This window comes from Siphateles boraxobius, unplaced genomic scaffold (genome assembly GCF_051911475.1).
Source record: "Siphateles boraxobius isolate OS27281-9 unplaced genomic scaffold, OSU_SipBor_1 29, whole genome shotgun sequence".
In the NCBI taxonomy this organism is placed as follows: Eukaryota; Metazoa; Chordata; class Actinopteri; order Cypriniformes; family Leuciscidae; genus Siphateles; species Siphateles boraxobius.
In genome coordinates, this window is record NW_027508908.1 from 20,001,510 (window position 1) to 20,021,592 (window position 20,083).

The window sequence follows — 20,083 nt, forward strand, 5'->3', positions numbered from 1 at the left end:
TTTTAACGGGGGCCTGGGCGACCCCCGACTACACGGGCATTCGTGCCTCGAGTTGTTAGACATTGCGGGTGTCACAAACTCTCCCGTCACCTCCTCCTTGGAGTCAGACGCTTCTGAGGGCGCCTTGTTCCACCCCTCCCGCTTACTCAATCGTGCCGCCATCGAGCCTCACGACAGTTATAGCCAGGGCAAGTGGAGACTCCATCCCCTGGGTCCGCTGGGTCTTGACCATTCCGGGGCCGCTCAATTGCCCCCCCGGTTTTATTTTTCCGCCAGTGTTTGAGTAAACCGAGCGGACTACCCTTGGACAAACACGGGGTCCCAGCTGTCCCAGGGGCCCGCAGAATACGTTTAACCCCAGTGAGCCTTCTAAGAAGTGACGGCGACTCAGGGTCGCCTTGCGCTGCTCAGGTCAGTGAGATCATCACACTTCATGTTGAGCAGAGTTGCTCCTGAAACTCAGTGAAGTTCATCGCACTCAGGTGTTGAGCAGCAATGCTCCTGTAGCTCAGTGAGTCCATCACAGGTAGCGCAGTGAATTCATCACACGCAGTGCTGAGCAGAAATGCTCCTGGTGCTCAGTGAAGTTCCTCGCACTCAAGTGTTGAGCAGTAATGCTCCTGAAGCTCAGTGAGTTTATCACACTCAGGTGTTGAGCAGTAATGCTCCTGAAGCTCAGTGAACTTGTCACACTCAAGTGCTGAGCAGAAATGCTCCTGTCGTTCAGTGAAATTCTTCGCACTCAAGTGTTGAGCAGAAATGCTCCTGAAGCTCAGTGAGGGAATGCTCCTGAAGTTCAGTGAACTTGTCACACTCAAGTGCTGAGCAGAAATGCTCCTGTCGCTCAGTGAGGTTCTTCGTGCTCAGGTGTTGAGCAGAAATGCTCCTGAAGCTCGGTGAGTTTATCACACTCAGGTGTTGAGCAGGAATGCTCCTGAAGCTCAGTGAACTTGTCACACCCAAGTGCTGAGCAGAAAATGCTCCTGAAGCCCAGTGATCTTCACATGTTGTGTTGAGCAATGCTCCTGTCCTTTGCGCCCGTCACTTGCACCTACGTGCCATGTCAGGAGAGGAACAGGTCTTCATAGTTGCCCCTTATTGGCCCAACTAGACCTGGTTCCCTTCAACAGCCTTCCTGACTTCCCCTGGAAACTCTTTCGGGGACGGGGCACGATGGCACACGCGTTCTTCCCCCGGAGATTCCGGGCGGTCTTACATCTGAACGCGGAGGTTCAGGTGGCTATCACAAGACATGTGATAGTTACCATCACTTCTGCGAGCACCCCCTAGAATTGGGTAGCGTGCTTACGCCTTTAGAAGTGGAACCTAGTCGTTGAGTGCGTCTTCTCTCCTGAGGAGATCCTGAAAGCTTTCGATCACTTCAGTGCTCTCTTTCCTGCAAAATGGGTTGCAGTAGGCTGTTTTCCTGAATCACCCTCAAAATGATGTTGCCTCGGTGTTTAAACGACGCTCATCGTGTTGCAGAAGTATGCAGAAGCACGTTCTGGTCGTCAGGTTCCTGAGGAGCAAGGTCTTGTAAATCCTTGTGTCCCTCTTTATCCTCTTGGGCCTTGTCCCTGGTGCGACTGCACTGCAGAGACCGCCCCTGAGCCACTGCAGGTAGTGAGTTAAAAATTCTGTTATATCAGTTCTCCTGCTCGCGTGGTCTCTACTAGAGGGTAGGGACTTGCTCGCTTTCGGTCAACGTATTGTGCCTGGAGTCTGGGCCGGCTAACTCTCACAGGCTGAGACCCCGGCTCGGATTGTGCCCAAGGTTCCTACCTCTCCCGTAATAGGAGCAGGTGGTGAGCCTGCAAGCGCTGCCCTGGAGGAGGCAGATCCAGCCCTGGCTTCTCTGTCCGTTTGCTTGGACGTGTACAGAATGCAAGTCATAGACCTCAGACCAGCTCTTCAAATATCTGTTGGAATTCAGCAGAGAGGGAAGGCTGTTTCCATGCAAAGTTGCACTTAGTGCTTGCCTTCATTTCGGCAAAGATCCGAGATGCAACATGTCCACTTAGGTGTTGAGCTCCTCTATGATGAGTGTAAAGGGCTCCGCCTGGGCGTTGACGATATACTTTGCTAAACAGATTCTAGAGTTGGGGGCTGGACGACACCTGGTTGAACCGCTGCTTCCCGTGGGCTCCCTTCTCATGAAGCCAGTTTCACCGTGAGCCCGGTTCAAGTGTCGGCTTGCTGCGCCATTCCCCTCCTATGGACTGGATACGTGCGCCTTTTTACTCCAGTTGAGTTCCCTTAAAATTGAACCCTGTTGAGTTCCTCCACACCCCTCCGACGTCGGACGTGCGGAACGTCTGGTGTTAGGCCTACCACTCGTAAGCAGTGTGGAACCTGTGTTAGGCTGGGTCCATATGTTGCGGTCCCTTCGGTGACCCCATATGTGTATTCTTCCACGATACGGCTCCCTGCGGTGAGCCCGTGTCTTCCCTCGGCAGAGTCTCTCTGCCGTCACTGTCCGGTGTGTCTCCCCCCGTCTTAGGCTGGAGCCACCCCAGTGACATTCCATATGTTAGACTGCCCGGTTGCCGCCCAGTTCATATGTGTATTCTCCACATTACCTCCCTCTGGGTTGGATGTGGCTTCCGCAGCGTCCCTTCCTTCCAACGTACGGGGAACGCTTTCCCAGTGGTCCTGTAGGAACAGCAGTGACTTCCCTGGCCTAAGCCCTGTCCTTCCCCGCCTTAAGTTTGCGGGGGCATCAGGAGGCTTTGGTTTAGGCACTGGAAGGTGGCAGCGTTAGTGGCGTGTTCAATGGTTGATCCCATTTCAGTCGCGTCGACTACGTCCGACGTTATCGACTGAAAGGGAACGTCCTGGTTGCGTATGCAACCCACCGTTCCCTGAAGGAGGGAACGGAGGACGTAGTCCCCTTGCCACTACCGCTGGACCACCGCTGACCCCGGGTTACTCTCGGCTCCTCAGCGAAAAGCAACTAGTGCGTGCATCCACTTCCGTATTTATACCCGCGCCGCGGGGGCGGAGTGTGTGATGCAAATCACGCACGCCAAATTCCATTGGCTCGTTCAATAGTAATCGAAGATGATAGGCTCCCTAGCGTGATCCCATTTCAGTCGCGTCGACTACGTCCGACGTTATCGACTGAAAGGGATCACATTTCAGTCGCGTCGACTACGTCCTCCGTTCCCTCCTTCAGGGAACGGTGGGTTGCATACGCAACCAGGACGTTCTTTATCTAACTAAAAAAAGAGACAGAGATTATCCTACTGCTTATAAAACATTCAACCCTAGGCTTAAGAGATATAACCAGTTTAGATGGAAAGGATCTCAAGCTGAATTGCTGAAGACATTACTGTAGCTTTACCCATTAATAGACACAATACTTCCTTGAAAATAAATTTCAGCGCAGCGTTACAACAACCATAATGAAATGGCCCTTCACAATAGATAATACTTTACAGTGAACTCTGTTTTAGAGCTACATATGGCAATTTATCTTTTCAATAAAAAACATATCCACTTGTTGAGTAATAAAAACGCCATCTCTGCATCGCTTTTTACAACATTTCAAATCACTCAGTTCTAGCCATCCCCAAAAAGCCCAGCCAATGTTGATTCTCAATTTATTGTGTGCTCTGTCATGTTCTCTTTTTGCCAGGAGACTCTCCTCAATTTGCCGTTTGTTTAAAATGGGTTATACCCAGAGGTTCGAGATTTAGCGTGTTCGATGTCAACCTTTCTCACTCGTTGTGACAACTAACCTATGCCACTCCCACACCATACATGCGTCAAAGTAGCCCAAGTAACACTTCTCTATTTATGGTTCTGACAAAACATGTACTTTATTATAATGTATGTACGCAAATATGACGCATACATGCAATTTCCCGTGAAAATCATCCTGTCAGGAAACCGTAATCAAATGTAAAATAACACTGCACTTTATAAATAAAATATACATTACAAATATAGTTACAAAAGTTATTTAGCTTTTTCTTTTGTTGTTTGATTAACTTTATTATAGCAAGTGGTGCAGCAGCAGGAATATTAGGCTGCTGTCACTTGCAGCTGATCTTATATACTGTTACACATGGGTTTTCTTTGTAAACTGTTATGTTCACTTAAGACAGGGGTAGGCAAGTTCGGTCCTAGAGAGCCGCTGTCCTGCAGAGTTTGGCTCCAACACTGAAATAAACCTCACCTGCATATAGTCTTAGTAATCCTGAAGACATTGATTAGCTTGTTCAGGTTTGTTTGATTAGGGTTGGAACTAAATTCTGCAGGACAGCGGCTCTCAAGGACCGAACTTGTCTACCCCTGACTTAAGACATAACCGACTGTGTTTACGAGGATATTTTGACATATTTTTGTGTGTATTTGTCCATTCAAACATGCGGAAGAAAACTCAGTTCAGTATCGTGTGCATTATTCAGTTTGAGAGGCAGCTTTCTGTGCAATTTCTGACCTTAAGTATTCGATTGCAGAATTGGAATCTTAATTCGATTTCCAACCATAATTATAATGTCAATTTTCATACAGTAGGTGACTGGGACTGTCATCCTCTGGATCCCACTGTGTGGCATGTAAGTATTTCAATTTGATTTTAATCATATTGCAAACATGTATCAGTGGCAATGGGCATAATAGCAGACACATAAGTTGTTTGATTACAGAGTGTTTCTGTAGCTGAACTCTCTGAAATGTGTGTCAGTTCGTGTATTTTCAGCATTAATGGGACTGAAAAGCATTGTTCTGTTCCTCACAGCATCCAGTGAGCTGGCAGCCATCCAAAGAGGGAGATCATTTGATTGGCCGCATCACTTTAAGTAAGCGCTCCACCATGCCACGAGAAGCAGGTTCCCTACTGGGTCTGAAGGTGAGCTTGTCAATGACAGTTTACACCAGCTAATAACATTGTCCCTGAATTGCGCTTGAAGGGTTGTACTACACCAAAGGTGTGGTCAATTTTACCATTGCTCAGTGAAATTTTGCAGGTGAAAGAAATTGGCGCCAGATGTGACAGATTATGATGAATAATACAGGAATAATGCTAACAAAATAAATTAAATGATTTTAGTTCTATTGTTGATGTGGTTACAATATACAAATATAGACATTTTATTTCTGTACGATTGGATTATTGTAACCCGCTATATGTAGGTGTCAGCCAAGTACTATTGAATCGGCTTCAATTGGTTATGAATGCGTCTGGTAGACTTTCAATAGGGACTCGCAAAAAGCAGCATGCAACACCGATTTTAGCCTCACTAAATTGGTTGCCTGTGCAGTTCAGAATTGATTTTAAATTATTGCATAATTTGGCCCCACCATATCCTGTGCATCTCCTTCATATAAATAAACCTTCTAGGTCTCTTAGATCAGCAAATCAGATGATCCTAGACATTCCAAGAACTAGATTAAAATTGAGTGGTGATCGGGCTTTGCTGTGGGAGCTCCAAAGAGCTGGAATAATTATCTTTACACCTTAGACTTGCTCCCTCTTTAAGTTATTTTAAGCGAAATTTAAAATTTCATTTGCTAAAATTAGCATTTGGATCAGTAGGTTAATTGGTAAGAGGCTCTTCACAGATATTTGTTTGTCATTGTATTGTCTGAAAATACATTTTATTATGCAATTTTATTTTGTGTTTGTACAGCACATTGGTCAACATCACATTGTTTTAATTGTGCTTTATAAATAAAGTAAATGAAACAATGAAAAATATGATGTTCTTTTAAATTTTAAACCAAATTTTAAAATTTCGGATGCAATATCATTTCTAGCTTTGCTAATTTTTACATGCATACATACATATTTATTTATGTATGTATGTTGCATTCAAATCAGAACCCCACAGGATCCCTGGATTTTTTACTTCTCCAACATTTTTCCAAATCTTACCATTAAGACCCTCAAGCTTTTCCTCCATTTGGACTCTTTTTTTTAAAATGTTCTGTGGTTTTTAAGTAGTCAAACTCAGGGTTTGAAAGATTTCTTTATTTTAACAATTTACAGTGGTCTTAAAATATACATGGAGATTATATGGAATATATAGAACATGGAAACAATTTAAACATTTGCATTATTTAATCTGTACAATCTTATTCATAAGTATGCTTTTCTACTGTTCTTGTTCTGGTGTTTTTAAGGTACTAAATAGTCTTTATACTCATGATATTTTTTATTTCCTTAATTCACTTACATCTAAAATCTTTTGTTTTTTCATACTTCTTTACCCTATTAATGCATTTGGCGGACATTTTATCCAAAGTGACACCTGTTTCACATTAAGCAGAGTGTAAGCAGCACAAGCTTTTATAAAAACATTTACAGACATATAAAAGATTCTCCAACATTTACAAAATGCACACATTTTTTCAGGTGCCATATTAACAGATTAGCACATTTACATTGCATTTACGCAAAAATAACAAATTTCACCATAAAATCATATAAGTGTCCCGTGTTTCACAGTCCCTATGACTTTCAGCACTGTGAAAAAAAATACTCAGAAACACATGGCCAAACTTCAAAAGTCTGTTTAAATAAATAAAACTAGAGGTATATCTTAACTTTAAGATTACTTTTATCATATAAACTATATACATATATACAGCATGCCGTATGCATGTATGTGTGGCAGGGAAACACGGTCACATCACAGAAGTGTGTCATAAATCACATCATAAATCAATGCACGTGAAAAAGGTGACACAATGGACAATACTTGTCTGTATTTGCTGTACACAAGCCGCGGTTAAACTGCAGTGTAAAAGCATAACGGGCGCTTGCTGCTTCCACTCTGTATATGCACAGCTTCTGCACTTCCGCCCAGTTTGTGCGTCCAATGTGACACAGCCATTACAGTGTATTCAAGTAAAGCAGTTTATCAGTTTGTGTGTTCTCTTGAAGTCAATCCTATAACCGTAGTGTGGCTAGTGCCATACTTTACAACAAAAAAAATATGTAAAGAAGCTTGAGAACAGTAGTTAGGTTGTTTTTGTAGATTGTGAGTAAACATGGTTGACTCTGTCATCTGTCCTGTCCAGGTGGTTGGTGGGAAAATGACGGAATCAGGGAGACTGGGGGCCTTTATCACCAAAGTAAAGAAAGGAAGCTTGGCTGACATTGTAGGCCATTTACGAGCAGGTATTATGATTATTTGAATTTGGCTTACTATTTAAGAAAATTGCAGTATTTTAAAATATTAGTTCGACCATAGCTTTATTAATGTCTTTTGCTAGAACTCTGTTGATATTTTTGGTTGCATGTACATTTTTCACAGCTCATTATTCAGTCAGTCTGCCTATGCAGAACACCGCCAAGTGTTAAATAGTTTCTTTTTTTGATTTCAGGCGATGAGGTGTTGCAGTGGAATGGAAAGGCTTTGCCTGGAGCAACTAAAAAGGAAGTGTACAATATTATTCTAGAGTCCCAGTCGGCACCTCAAGTGGAAATAGTTGTGTCCAGACCAATTGGGTAAGCTAAACAAAGCACAAAAATCAAACATGGTTTGGAAATGATATAAAAGAAAACAAATATCTGGATCTATGAGTGACTCCAATGATTTTTCTTCCTGTTGCATGTTAAAGATGTATTCAACGTATTCTGTCCAAAAACTTCTTGAAAAAGGTCTATAGAGCATATCAGTAAGTAAAGTATCTGAGAGTGTTATTCCTCCCAGTGTCCCCATTGTCACCCTACATCCTCCAGACCCTCGTCTCATAGTTAAAACTGTTCAGACATTGCATCAGCGATCCTTTGGTTCCCTATTCTTTCCTCTGACTGGACAGTGTTTCCATGATGTCTCAAAAGGGGAAATGCAGTCAAGTCAGTGTTTATGTGTGTGTAAAAACTGACACAGAGAGAAGCTAATGATCTGTCATCTGACTTTTTTTTTTCCTGTGTTTAAATTTTCCTACAGAGATACACCAAGACTTCCAGGGACATCACATCCTCCTCTAGAATCAAGTAGGTTTTGTGAAAATTCTGTCATCATTTACTCACATTTATGCATTTGAAACCGCCTTAAATGGGACACGTGGCTTTTTTCCATGTGGTGAAAGAGGAGTGGAATTATGGACAGTCATAATTGTTTTTTACATGAGAGCAGTGTTAATCACATTAATCACAAATTACTTGTGAAAATAGTCATTAACACATTTTCTTTGGTCATCACATTAAAAAAAAAATTTGTTAACCCTTTGATGCACAAGCTATGCAAACCCCTTCTAATGCACAACATGGGTCTAAAAAGACCAATATTCATTTCGTGTTATTTCATGCATGGCTTGGCATTTTTTTGTTCCATCTTTTGAAATTACTTTATTTCAGCATTTAATATTCCATGATCTATTAATTTATGATTTATGCATATTCAAAATATCTTGTTTTCTATGATCACAAATTTATATTTTAATATTTCCTAGGTTTTGTGTTAATACATCAAGTTTAAACACATGGGTCAAAAATGACCCATCTATACAAGCGTGATAAAACAAAAGAATAAAGAAAACTTTTTGTTAAAATAACCAATTTCGCAGTTATTTAGATCAACACATATACTGTAACACTTGAAATATGTTTATTGGCCACTTTGTCACACATAACACACATATAACAGATAACACTGAAATTGAACTGTAGTGTAGTGCAACTGTAGTGAATTGTGGTGAATGTAACTGAATGAAAAAAAAAACTGACAAATGTGTGAATAAAATCACACGGGTACAGCGCCATCTTAAATTGCCATCTCAGTGCTTACATGTCTCACAAATGACAACTACGCGTTTGTGCTCGTTGCACACGGGCCTGGTGCACTCTTCGATTGGCCCTCCTGCTGATGTCCTCCTGTTTTTTAATTACATTTAAATAGCGCTTTTGTCTGAACTCAAAGTGCTTTACATGTTAGGGGGGAATCTCCTCGACCACCACCAAAGTGCAGCATCCACCTGGATGATGCGACGGCGGCCATAGTGCGCCAGAACGCCCACCACACACCAGCTTATTGGTGGAGAGGAGACAGAGTGATGAAGCCAATCAGTACTGTATATATGGGGATGATTAGGAGGACAATGGGCAAATTTGGCCAGGATGCCGTGAGTTAAACCCCTACTTTTTTTCCGAACGACATCCTAGTTTTTTTTGGAGGTGTCCTCCAAGCACCTCTTCATATGGGGGATGACAAGCTTCTCGACCGTGCAGCTCATTCAGCACATTGTAGTATTGGATAATTTCTGGTTTCTTAACACTGTTATCATCCACATTTTTTCATCATGCATGGTGCTCAGGAGGACAACTGCCTTCCCCTTCTTCAACCATAGCTTATCATGGTCATGTTACCACTGAATCCAAATTCTGATATATACCGCAATATATACTTGTATATATAATAACGTTCTATTTCAAATTTTATTTTGTTGACCTAGCTAACATTAGATAGAAAAGAATATGTCAACAGCAAGCTAATAGTATTGGACATGTTTCTCTTTCTCACTAGTAATGGATTTCAAGGTCACAGTAACGTTAGCCTAAACGTTCAAATATTATATCCAGTTGTCTTTCACAAAATATCTAATATTTTCTGTGACAAAAAAAGAATTATAAAATAAGACTGACATGCATGAAATATACAAAAGCAGGGCGTGTTGAGTTGTGAAATGTGTGGCAGGTGAATAGGATATGTAAAGACCTAAAACAATCTAATTGAGGAATACCTGGAATACTGAATGACGAAATGAATTTCTTGCAAAGATATAAAAGGAAAACTCAGTCGGGTCACTTTAGACCCATGTTGTGCATCAAAGGGTTAATATACTAACAATGAATAATAAAGCGTAAAGAATTTTTCAATATTTTCATTAAAATAGTGTACTCCTTGTTATGTTATTATTTAAATTTACGATATTTTATTTAATTTCACACTCTTGTAAACTAAAATGTTATTTTTATAGAATAAAATTAGATATAACTTTAGTAAGAGTAAAATTGACTTTTAATATTTAAAATAAATTAATCTGATTGACTGAAACTAAATCTATCAAAATTGACACATTTGCACGAATTATCATTTTCCTAATTTTGTCCTTGTTATTAAGACATTTCTCCAAATAAGCATGCAATACATCTTTACAGTTGCACATTTAACATGTAATATATTTAAACTTACAGCTGGTTCGAGTTCTATAGAAGAATCTCAAAAGATCCATCCATCCATCTCTGTAATGTCACCGACTAGTCCCGGGATGTTGAGAGACCTCCCTCTGGTCCTGCCAGGCCAGCTGTCGGTAAGTGTAAAACCACTTTGCAGAGAAAATATTTAGCCGTTTTCTCAACTGAAAAGGAAGGTAGTTTGGTGATGACATTTTATCTGCTAGCTCATATTTAAATAATGTATAGCCAATATTTTGTGAACTTTGAGAAAGTGTAATTTCTTTTTACCAAGGTGAAATTATGGTATGATAAAGTGGGCCATCAGCTTATTGTGAATGTCCTACAAGCACGAGAACTGCCCCCTCGACCTGACGGACGACCCAGAAATCCCTACGTCAAAATGTATTTTCTTCCTGATAGAAGGTAAAAAATGTAAAATACATTCAAATTTACAGAATTTTTTCAAGGGTATTTTTCAGGTCAGTAACATTTGTTTGTTTCTTTGTTCATTTTGAAAGAAATTATACTTTTATTCAGCAAGTAAAGTTTTACAAAAAAATGATATTCCAGAACAAGTGCTGTTCTATTTAACTTTCTTTTCATCAAAGAATCCACAAAATATTAATCAGCACTTCTATTTTCAAAGATGATAATTAGAAATGTTTCTTAAGTACCAAAACAGCATAATACAATGATTTCTGAAGTATCGCGTGATTCTGAAAACTGGAGCAATGGTTGCTGAAAAGTCTACTTTGCTGAATCACAGTAAAATATGCATCATTTTAAATTGTAATTATATTTCACGTTACAGTTCACTCTATTTATGATTAAATAAAGATTGTATCAAAGATAAAGGTCATTATGAGCATAAGAGACTTCTTTCAAAATCACCTAAGAAATCTTACCAACCGTAAATTTTGAACAGTACTGTAGATAAGTGGTCTCAGAAATATTTGTATTATTTTAAATGTTTTAACTATTTGGAATGGTTTTGTATTTTCTTTTCTTTCTTTCATGATATATTTATCAATGCACTAGCTTTGTACTGTAAGAACTCACTTGCATTTTTCATTTTGGGTAATGCTGAGTTTATGAAATTCATTCCATGTTAAAAGATTGAATAATAAGCAGGTGGAAATGGAATCTGCTTTTTTGTGCTGATTTTTGGGAGAAATTTGCAAAGTTTTGCAGTGTACACACTCTTTTAAACACACTACATTCCTCTAGTGACAAGAGCAAGAGAAGGACGAAAACGGTGAAGAAGAGTGCAGAGCCAAAATGGAACCAGACGTTCCTGTACTCTCACATCCACCGCAGAGACTTCAGAGAGCGCATGTTGGAGATCACTGTTTGGGACCAGCCCAGAGTCCAGGAAGAAGAAAGTGAATTTATGGGAGAGGTGTGTGTGTGCTTCAATTATTTTGTCTTGACAGTAAGATATCTATGTATCTATATCTAGGTTCGGAACAACATATAATATATTTGTTAGGATTCATTTCAGAAGTGAATTCAACAAAAAGTGCATTTGTGAAGCAATGTGTTCAATTCCCTTGACTCCACAGGACCCTACAGGTCCTTTTGGCCTCCAAATAGTTATTCTAACATGGTTAATATTCCTCTTTCTGGCTTTCTCTTTGCCCAGATTCTGATTGAGCTAGAAACAGCTCTATTGGATGACCAGCCACACTGGTACAAATTGCAATCCCATGATGTGTCATCCCTACCATTGCCTCAGCCATCCCCCTGCCTCCCCCGCAGACATGTTCATGGAGATAGTCCTAGTAAAAAACTGCAAAGTAAGTATCAGCTAGTGTATGTGTGCTAGTGATGTGTGTGTCACTGTATATAATTTGCATAGTGCTGGGCAACGATTAATCGTGATTATTTAATATATGTGATATATACATCATATATATGTGTGTACGGTGTATAATTATTTTGTATATATAAATACACACATATGCATGTATATATTTAAGGAATATTTGCATGTATATACTGTATATATATTTGTACATAATTTATATTATATACAGTATAAATATAAATATTTTTCTTAAATATATACATGCATGTGTGTGTATTTATATAGACAAAATAATTATACACAGAACACACACATATATCATGTAAACACAAACTTTTATTTTGGATGCGATTAATCATTACCCAGCACAAAATTTTATATTAGCACCAAAAATATATTTACTGGCCATACAATGTCTTACAATTTGGGTCTAGAAGACTTGATTACATGTCTAGATAAAGTATGTTCCCTTTTGAAGTTGAACTCTGATGCTGCGTCATGGCGTTAACGCTATGGGAATGCTCCTGCGTGATCTGGTGTCTGAAGCAGATGCCAAAAATGTGCATGGTCAGCTTATTTGTATTCAGAAGCCGCATGTTTGTTGAGCGTGTCTGTTCCTGTATTGTGTGTGTATTTAAAGTCTTTAGACAGGAGTTAGAAAACAATGTCAGAACTGAACTACAGGATATGTGTGATGCAGTGCACTTGCTTTTTTACGGCGGACGACTCACGTGAAATGCATTTTCTGTATGGGTGAGGAGCAGGCTAGGTCAGTCCTTGTGTGTCCTAGGGCTGTCACGATGTCAGATTTTTCTGATTTACTAGGGCTGTCACGATATTCTTTTTGGCCAAAAGAATTCACAGTGACGATGTATCGAGATATCTGTAGAGACCTTGAAAAAAAAACAATCTTGTCAGTCAAATGTAACTTTACTTTGTTTATTTTGTGTTTTGCTTTCTTTTTTAGCAAATGAATCACAGAATTGCATAACCAGGAGAGAGAAAATACTGTCCAGTTCAACAGTATTATAAATAAGTTTTAACAACACAACTATTACTTTAACCTGTTAACTTGCGTCCCCATTTGGAACCCAAATACCAAAAATGGCATACCCAAATTAAAATACATAGTTCACGAAGCCCTTGGACTTCAAACATTGTAGACTAATTTGAAAGCAAACCTTTTGCAGCTTGTTGTCATATAGTCAGAATTAATTAAATCAATGATACAATTCTGAGATTTATTTAAAACATTTTTAAACCATGTAATGTGATTTCATTTAGAGGAGACTAAAATGCTAAGCTTTTAGCTTAGTACAGCGTCCAAATAAATTTATGAGAATAACAGCATTTCAACATTTCTTTCCAAAATCATGTTATAGCATCGGTCGAGTGATTGAAATAACTGCCTTCTGTGAACTGATGTGGCTTCTTATCACAGAATGGGGCAGAAATAGTTATTTTATAGTATTCTGCATCTGACTCTGAGGGGTTGGAGGTAGACAAGCAGACAGGTGATTCGGCAGAGCAGCTTCCTCAATCTGCTGTACATAGCGTCAACGCCATGATGACACAGCATTTCGTTCCCTTCACAGTGAACCTGGTTGCATATGTAACCCCTGTTTTAGATTTTCTAAGTAGCAAAAACTAAAAAAAAAAGTTATACAAATGATTTACTGTACTTTATTTACATGGTTTTAAAATGGTAAATATTGTGTGCTTCGTTTGATGTTTTCTATGAGAATGTCATGGAGAACAAAGCGCTTGTTTTCCGAAACTATTAACAACGTCACATGAATGCTCATTTCATAAACACTGATGAGACAAAGCACTCATGAAATAATCTATTTTAACATATGTTTTATTTTTTCATAGTTTTTGTCCTTTGGTGAAAAAAAGCCTTTAAATTTAGTGAATATTTTGTCATATCAAATTAATTTTAAAAAATTCTAAGTGACAACTTATTTTGTTGACGTTAATCAAAATGAAACCAAATTTTCATTCATTTTATATATTACGTTAAGCACTTATTAACATTCAAAAAAGAAACATAACTTGTGAATGTGAATTCTTCAGTTATTCATTTTACATTTTGCAGATGGGTTTTATTGCATTGTTAGAGAGTTAATTAAGCACTTCAGTTTACTGGTGTTCATTGTTCAGCTCACGCACCTCAAGCAGGACAATTCTCAGCATAATTTGATTATTTAAAACAATCATAATTTTTTTAAAAGATTTTTCTTCATCCAAAAAAAAAAGTACATTGTTAGTATATTGCTGTGCTAGGTAAAAGTTTATCTTAAAAAAAAAAATTATCATCGTTATGCATATTTTATGCCTTGGCTTTGTAGTCGTTCTCATAATCAAAAAAACACTTTGTTAATGGACATCTCCATAAGCAATGTTGTTTAATTGATTAACTCTGCAGCTAACTGATCATCACAGTACATGAACAGAAGCATCCTGAAATCACATAAAAAGATACTAAACATGAAAAGAAAATCAACAGCTACAGTATAAATAAATCAAGCAAATGCTCAAAAAATGCAACCATATTAATTATTCATACCCCAGTGCATACTGAGAAGAGGGTAATTGGGACTGAGCTACAGTACAAAGCCATTTATAAAGCAAAAAAAAACACACAAAAAAAAAACAGACCAGACCAGAGTTTGGATGATTAAAGTGCACGATAAATGGAGTTCCCTTTGAGAGGTCTCTCCTATTGCGTAAGTAGCTTACGCTATGGGAAAACTCCTTTTCTCGAGAATACTGAAGTCTTTATGTAAAACGCATTGCAGCTGCACAGCTGACAGCAATGAACGAAGGAAGCTCGTTCATTGGCTGTGCTGCGGCAACTTGCTCGAACCAATGACGGGGCGACTCTGAATGCGCGACCAATGAGCGCGCTTCGCGCCCGCGCGCATCAGAGCCCGTCAAGATGGGCGTGGCCAAGAGCTATTTATTGGGCGCCCCGTCATGAGAGTTCTTTAGATTTAACCACCTTCAGCGAACACCTTCTTCGCTGGATCCTCCGGATTATTGAAGCCTTCGCCGCCGTCGAAAAGCATACCAGCGGGATTGCTACGAGGACGTCGGCACCTTCAGCCGCCTTCGAACGCCATCCTAATGAGCCATCCGGCGTGCCACACACGCAAGTATCTTTACATCTGTTCGCCCCGCGACACTTGTAAAAGAGCAAATTTCAGAGGCGTTGTTTCAAATGCCTTCCTGCGTGTCGTGCAGAGACCTTCTCCCGGACGGGGATCGTCACATCATCTGCGCTCGCTGCCTGGGTTCACCAGGGACCACGCAGAAGCTGCTTTGACCAAGGGCGGATGCCCGGAATGTGATGACCTGGGTCTCTCCGCACTGCGGGCTCGCCTCGCCGCTTTCGCCGTGAGCGAGCCCATCGCCGCCACCCCTCTGTTTGAGCCGCGCAAGAAAAAGCGCCGCTCACAGAGGCTTCCTGAACCTGAGCTCAGTGACGTCACGCCGAGCCAGTCTCCGCGTGCTTCACCGCCGCTCTTGCCTTCCCCACCGCCGGTTCAGTTCACCCAGCCGGACCTACACCCCTCTAGCAGAGCGGTGGGCCTTGTGACTTTCGGCGCGTCCGAGGACGATGGGGGAATAGATGACAGCTTGTCCATCGACGCTGCATCGGACGACTGGCCGGGCTCCACTCTCGACCCCGCCCCGTCGACGCTAGCTAGCATGAGCGGGGGCTCCTGCATGGATACCGAGATTATCTGTGTCCTCTCTAAGGCCGTGGAAGACCTCGGGCTCGATTGGTCTTCTTCCGAATAACCAACCCGGAGCCGATTGTGTGACACTTCTATATTAGGGCTAAGAAAAATACACTATTTTAGTAATACTTGGTTTTACAAATGTGAAGGTGGATAAAGCATTGTAAAATAAGTAAAGGTATGATTTAAGTGATTTTAAGTGAGTTAAAGAGAAGACTTGGGTTGTTTTTGGTATTTTTGCCTGTGCATCACATTTGGAGGATTATTATCGTTTTTGCTGGATATTTGTGGTTCATTTCTGGGGCGCAAGGACTAAGGATTCATAAACCCGGACAATACTCCTCACACATGGACTATTTGATCAAGGACTTTGGGATAAGTGTTATTTTTCTTGATTTGATTGCTGTGTTATCAATATACTTTGTTGGGTAATCTGTTTATGCCTTTCTTTGTCTGATTTCAAGCATTGATACAGTTTTTCCCTTTATTCATTCATGCCTTGTGTGTGCCCTGAACTCTTAAGTGACTACTGGTTTACTTAAGTTGTAAGCCAAGTTTGTTACAGATGGTGGCCCGTACGGGGAACACTCATGTGTATGGTGGTAATGAAATGAATTGATTTAACTGTGTTATCTGATTTGTTATTTCCCATTTTGGTCAAACAGTGTTTTATACTTACAATGGAAACTGGTAATTCTAATTCAGAGGCAGAGTTAATTCCAGTAGATGATGTGGGTGTAGCAGAGTCCCTTCCTTTCAATCCTGCTCCACCTGGAAATGTATACAGGAATCCAGGATCTGTAATAGAGATAAGCTCACTGTTGGGGGAAATGTATATTGACAGCCAAGCTGAAGAGAGTGATGATGAGGCTCAGCCTGTTGTAAATCCGTTAAGAAATGAGATTGGAGGAACAGATTTAGTAATATCAGATCTCTCTCAATCAGTCCAAGAATTACGTGCTGAAATGAAAACCTTGAAAGATGGTCTTCGAACATCCTGTGAGAGTGCCGTGAACCGTGAAGCTGTGTTCAGAGATGTGGTGAATCAACGGCTCGATGACATTGAAAATTTCATGCAAAGATCTTTGGCTAAGCTAGAAAATGGAGTTATAGACTGTCTTCAAAGAAGGGATGAAAAGTGGCGAAAGGAAGTTGACCGTATTAGGAAAACCAGCACTCCAATGACCCGTTTTTCCTTTGGGGCTGCCACTTCAAACAGTGAGAGAATGCATTCAACTATACCAACTGCTTCCTATCCCAAACCCCCAATTCATTTAGAATTCCCTAGTTTTGGAGAAACCAGAGAAACCAGTGATGTAGTGGAGTTTGTGGAGCGATGTGAAAATTTTTTGACACTCAGACACTTGTCAGACATCGAACTTGTAGCCACCCTAAATGCTGTTCTCTCTGGACCTTCCAGGAGTTGATGGCTGGCAGAAAGAAATAAGATCCATAACTGGGACGAGTTTAAAGGAGCCTTTTTGGGAGCATTCCTTCCCACTGACTATCTCACGGAGGTAGAGGAACAACTTAAAGCTATGATCCAGGGTCCCGATCAATGCATCAGAGATTTTGCTTATGACTACAGGGCATTATGCTTAAAGTGGAAGACTGATCTTCCTGAGGAAGAAGTGGTGAGAAGAATCCTAAATAACTGTAACCCTTCTCTGACAGGAAGCTTAAGGGGTGCTGTGCATACAGTGGAGCAATTGGTCAAGGTTGGGTCATTGGTGGAAAGAGACCTCAATTCCAAAAGAGACTATTGGGCCAAAATAAATCAGATAAAAGCTAATGAAAAAGGGAAAAAGAATCCAACAGCCCGTCATGTCAATGTCTCCAAACCCCTGTCTGGACCAACTCAACATCTAGCTTTAGTGCAGGCTACCACCCCTCCGTTGCTGCGAGCGGTTTTGGGAATTCGGGGCAAGCTAGTGGAAGCTATCCTAGACACTGGTTCCACATTCACTTTAATGCAGAGACAGCTGTGGGAAGTGTTGGCTAAGCCAGGTGAGCAACTGAGGAAACATTTCAACAGGACTTTCATGCTAGCGGATGGGAAGGCCCAAACCTCAGAAGGCAGAGTCCATGTGACCTACGAGTGGCATGGAATGATGTGGACAGTTGACACTTATGTGATGGCAGACCAACAGCTTGCTTTTCCCCTTATATTAGGCCTGGATTTTTTAAGTCAAACGGGAGTACGTTTACATGTGGGAGAACATAGTTATGAACTGTGTATCAATGGACGGATGACTGTGTTTCCTTTTCTCTGCCAGCCCCTTGGGGAAGAATTATGGAGCCAGCAGGAGGAACAGGTTATCAATGTGTTTATGGCACTGCCATTAGAGGCTGGAGTACCTGAGTCAGTAACGGTGGTGGAATCTTCATTGAAGGATGATCTGATACAGAGCTATCCTCAGGTAATACAACAGCTGTTGCATGCATGGCCTTCTGTCTGTTCCAACAAGCTGGGGAAGACAAACCTAACCACCCACCAGATCATAACCACAGATGACCTCCCAGTTAGGTGCAAAGCCTATCGAGTCTCACCTCTAAAGAAGGATATAATTCGGGAAGAGATTGAAAGGATGCTCCAAGATGGCATTATTGAGCGTTCACAATCTCCTTGGGCATCCCCAGTGGTACTGGTGCCTAAACCTGATCAAAGCCTACGGTTCTGTGTTGTCTATAGGCGTTTAAATGCTAAAACACCTCAAGATGCTTATCCAATGCCCCTCATCCATGATATTCTAGAATCCATGCATGGAGCAAAATATTTCAGCACGCTGGATTTGAAATCAGGGTACTGGCAGGTGGAAATGGAGAAGAGTAGCCAGGAAAAAACTGCTTTTGTCACCCCCTTTGGCCTATATCATTTTTTGACAATGCCGTTTGGTCTGAAAAATGCAGGAGCTTCTTTCCAGCGTCTCATGGAGAGGGTATTGGAGGGGTTGAGAGGCAGCATCTGTTTTGTATACATCGATGATATTATTGTATACTCTCCGTCTGAACAGCAGCATCTTCAGGATCTTGAAGCGGTCCTTTGTAGACTTCAAAGGGCCAATTTGACCTTGAATTTGAAGAAATGCCATTTTCTCAAGACTGAGCTAAAATTCTTGGGCCATGTAGTCTCAGGAAAAGGGTTGGAAGTGGATCCGGAAAAGACAGCTGCTATTTCCAACTATCCTATACCTCATGATCTTCTTTCCTTAAAGAGGTTTGTAGGCCTGATAGGATGGTACCACAAGTTCATTTCTCATTTTGCTGAGCTTGCTGCCCCCTTGTATCATTTGCAGCGGAAAAATGTTTCCTGGGCTTGGACCAAAGAATGTCAGCAGAGTGTGGAGAGTCTGAAAGTAGCCCTACAACAAGCCCCTGTGCTGGCCCAACCAAATTTTCTTCATTCATTTCAAGTACAAACTGATGCCAGTGCCATCGGACTTGGAGCAGTACTCACGCAAAAGATTGATAATGAAGAATTTGTTATCGCTTATGCTTCGAGAAGTCTAAGGGGAGCCGAACTAAATTATTCAACCTCGGAGAAAGAGTGCCTAACTGTTGTTTGGGCAGTAGAAAAATGGCACCACTACCTGGAGGGGGTACCCTTTGTAGTTTACACGGATCATGCAGCATTGACGTGGGCCTTTAACGCTCCAAAGACCACATCCAGACTCACCAGATGGACCCTGAGGCTACAACGATTCCAATTCCAAGTTCAGTATAGGAAAGGTAGAATGAACGTGGTACCTGATGCCCTATCTAGGTCAATCCAAGATCAAGCAATTGTGGCTGCCTGTGTAGCAAAGAGAACCTTCTCATGGAACTTTGAGTTGCCATCCTCTCTGGCTGAGATAGCAGAAGCTCAAGACCAAGATGAGCAGGTAAAGGAGTTGATGGGTAAAGTAGAAGTGAAGAATGAACAAATTGATCGGATAAGATGGGATATTCAGCAGGGCGTGTTATACAGAGTTATACCGTACGCTGGTGGTGCCAAATAACAGCTGGTGGTGCCAAAATCCCTTGTCCTCCCTTTCATCGACTACTTTCACAACAATCCTTTAGGAGCTCATCTCGGGAAGATGAAGACCCTTTTGAACATTTTGGAGGTGGCATGGTGGCCCGAAGTCAGAAAGGATGTGTGGCAACATGTTAAAGAGTGTGTTGTGTGTCAGCAATACAAGCCTTCCAATTCAAAACCTTTGGGTTTCCTCCAATCGACTGAGGTGAATGAGCCTGGTCACATGCTTGGTGTTGACCTCATGGGACCGTTCCCTAAAAGTAAAATGGGCAATATCTTTCTTTTGGTAGTGGTGGACTACTTTACTAAATGGGTTGAGCTTTTTCCTTTGAGAGACAGTAAGACTCCACGCATATGTCGAATCTTAAAGGACGACATCT

The 20,083-nt window shown here is 41.1% G+C and overlaps 1 protein-coding gene across 12 annotated transcripts in view; it reads left to right on the plus strand.

Moving 5' to 3' along the window:
- Positions 1-20,083, plus strand: part of rims1b (regulating synaptic membrane exocytosis 1b) — a 114,346-nt gene that overhangs the window by 49,876 nt on the left and 44,387 nt on the right. For 10 of the 12 annotated variants that reach the window (XM_077246729.1, XM_077246725.1, XM_077246720.1 and 7 more), the window contains 9 exons: positions 4,519-4,562; positions 4,745-4,855; positions 7,030-7,129; positions 7,336-7,459; positions 7,905-7,951; positions 10,151-10,266; positions 10,425-10,555; positions 11,360-11,531; positions 11,775-11,928. In XM_077246729.1, coding sequence (XP_077102844.1) covers positions 4,519-4,562; positions 4,745-4,855; positions 7,030-7,129; positions 7,336-7,459; positions 7,905-7,951; positions 10,151-10,266; positions 10,425-10,555; positions 11,360-11,531; positions 11,775-11,928 — 999 coding nt within the window. Of the gene's footprint in view, positions 1-4,518; positions 4,563-4,744; positions 4,856-7,029; positions 7,130-7,335; positions 7,460-7,572; positions 7,630-7,904; positions 7,952-10,150; positions 10,267-10,424; positions 10,556-11,359; positions 11,532-11,774; positions 11,929-20,083 lie in introns of all 12 variants that reach the window. The other 2 variants (XM_077246719.1, XM_077246718.1) reach the window with 1 other exon arrangement.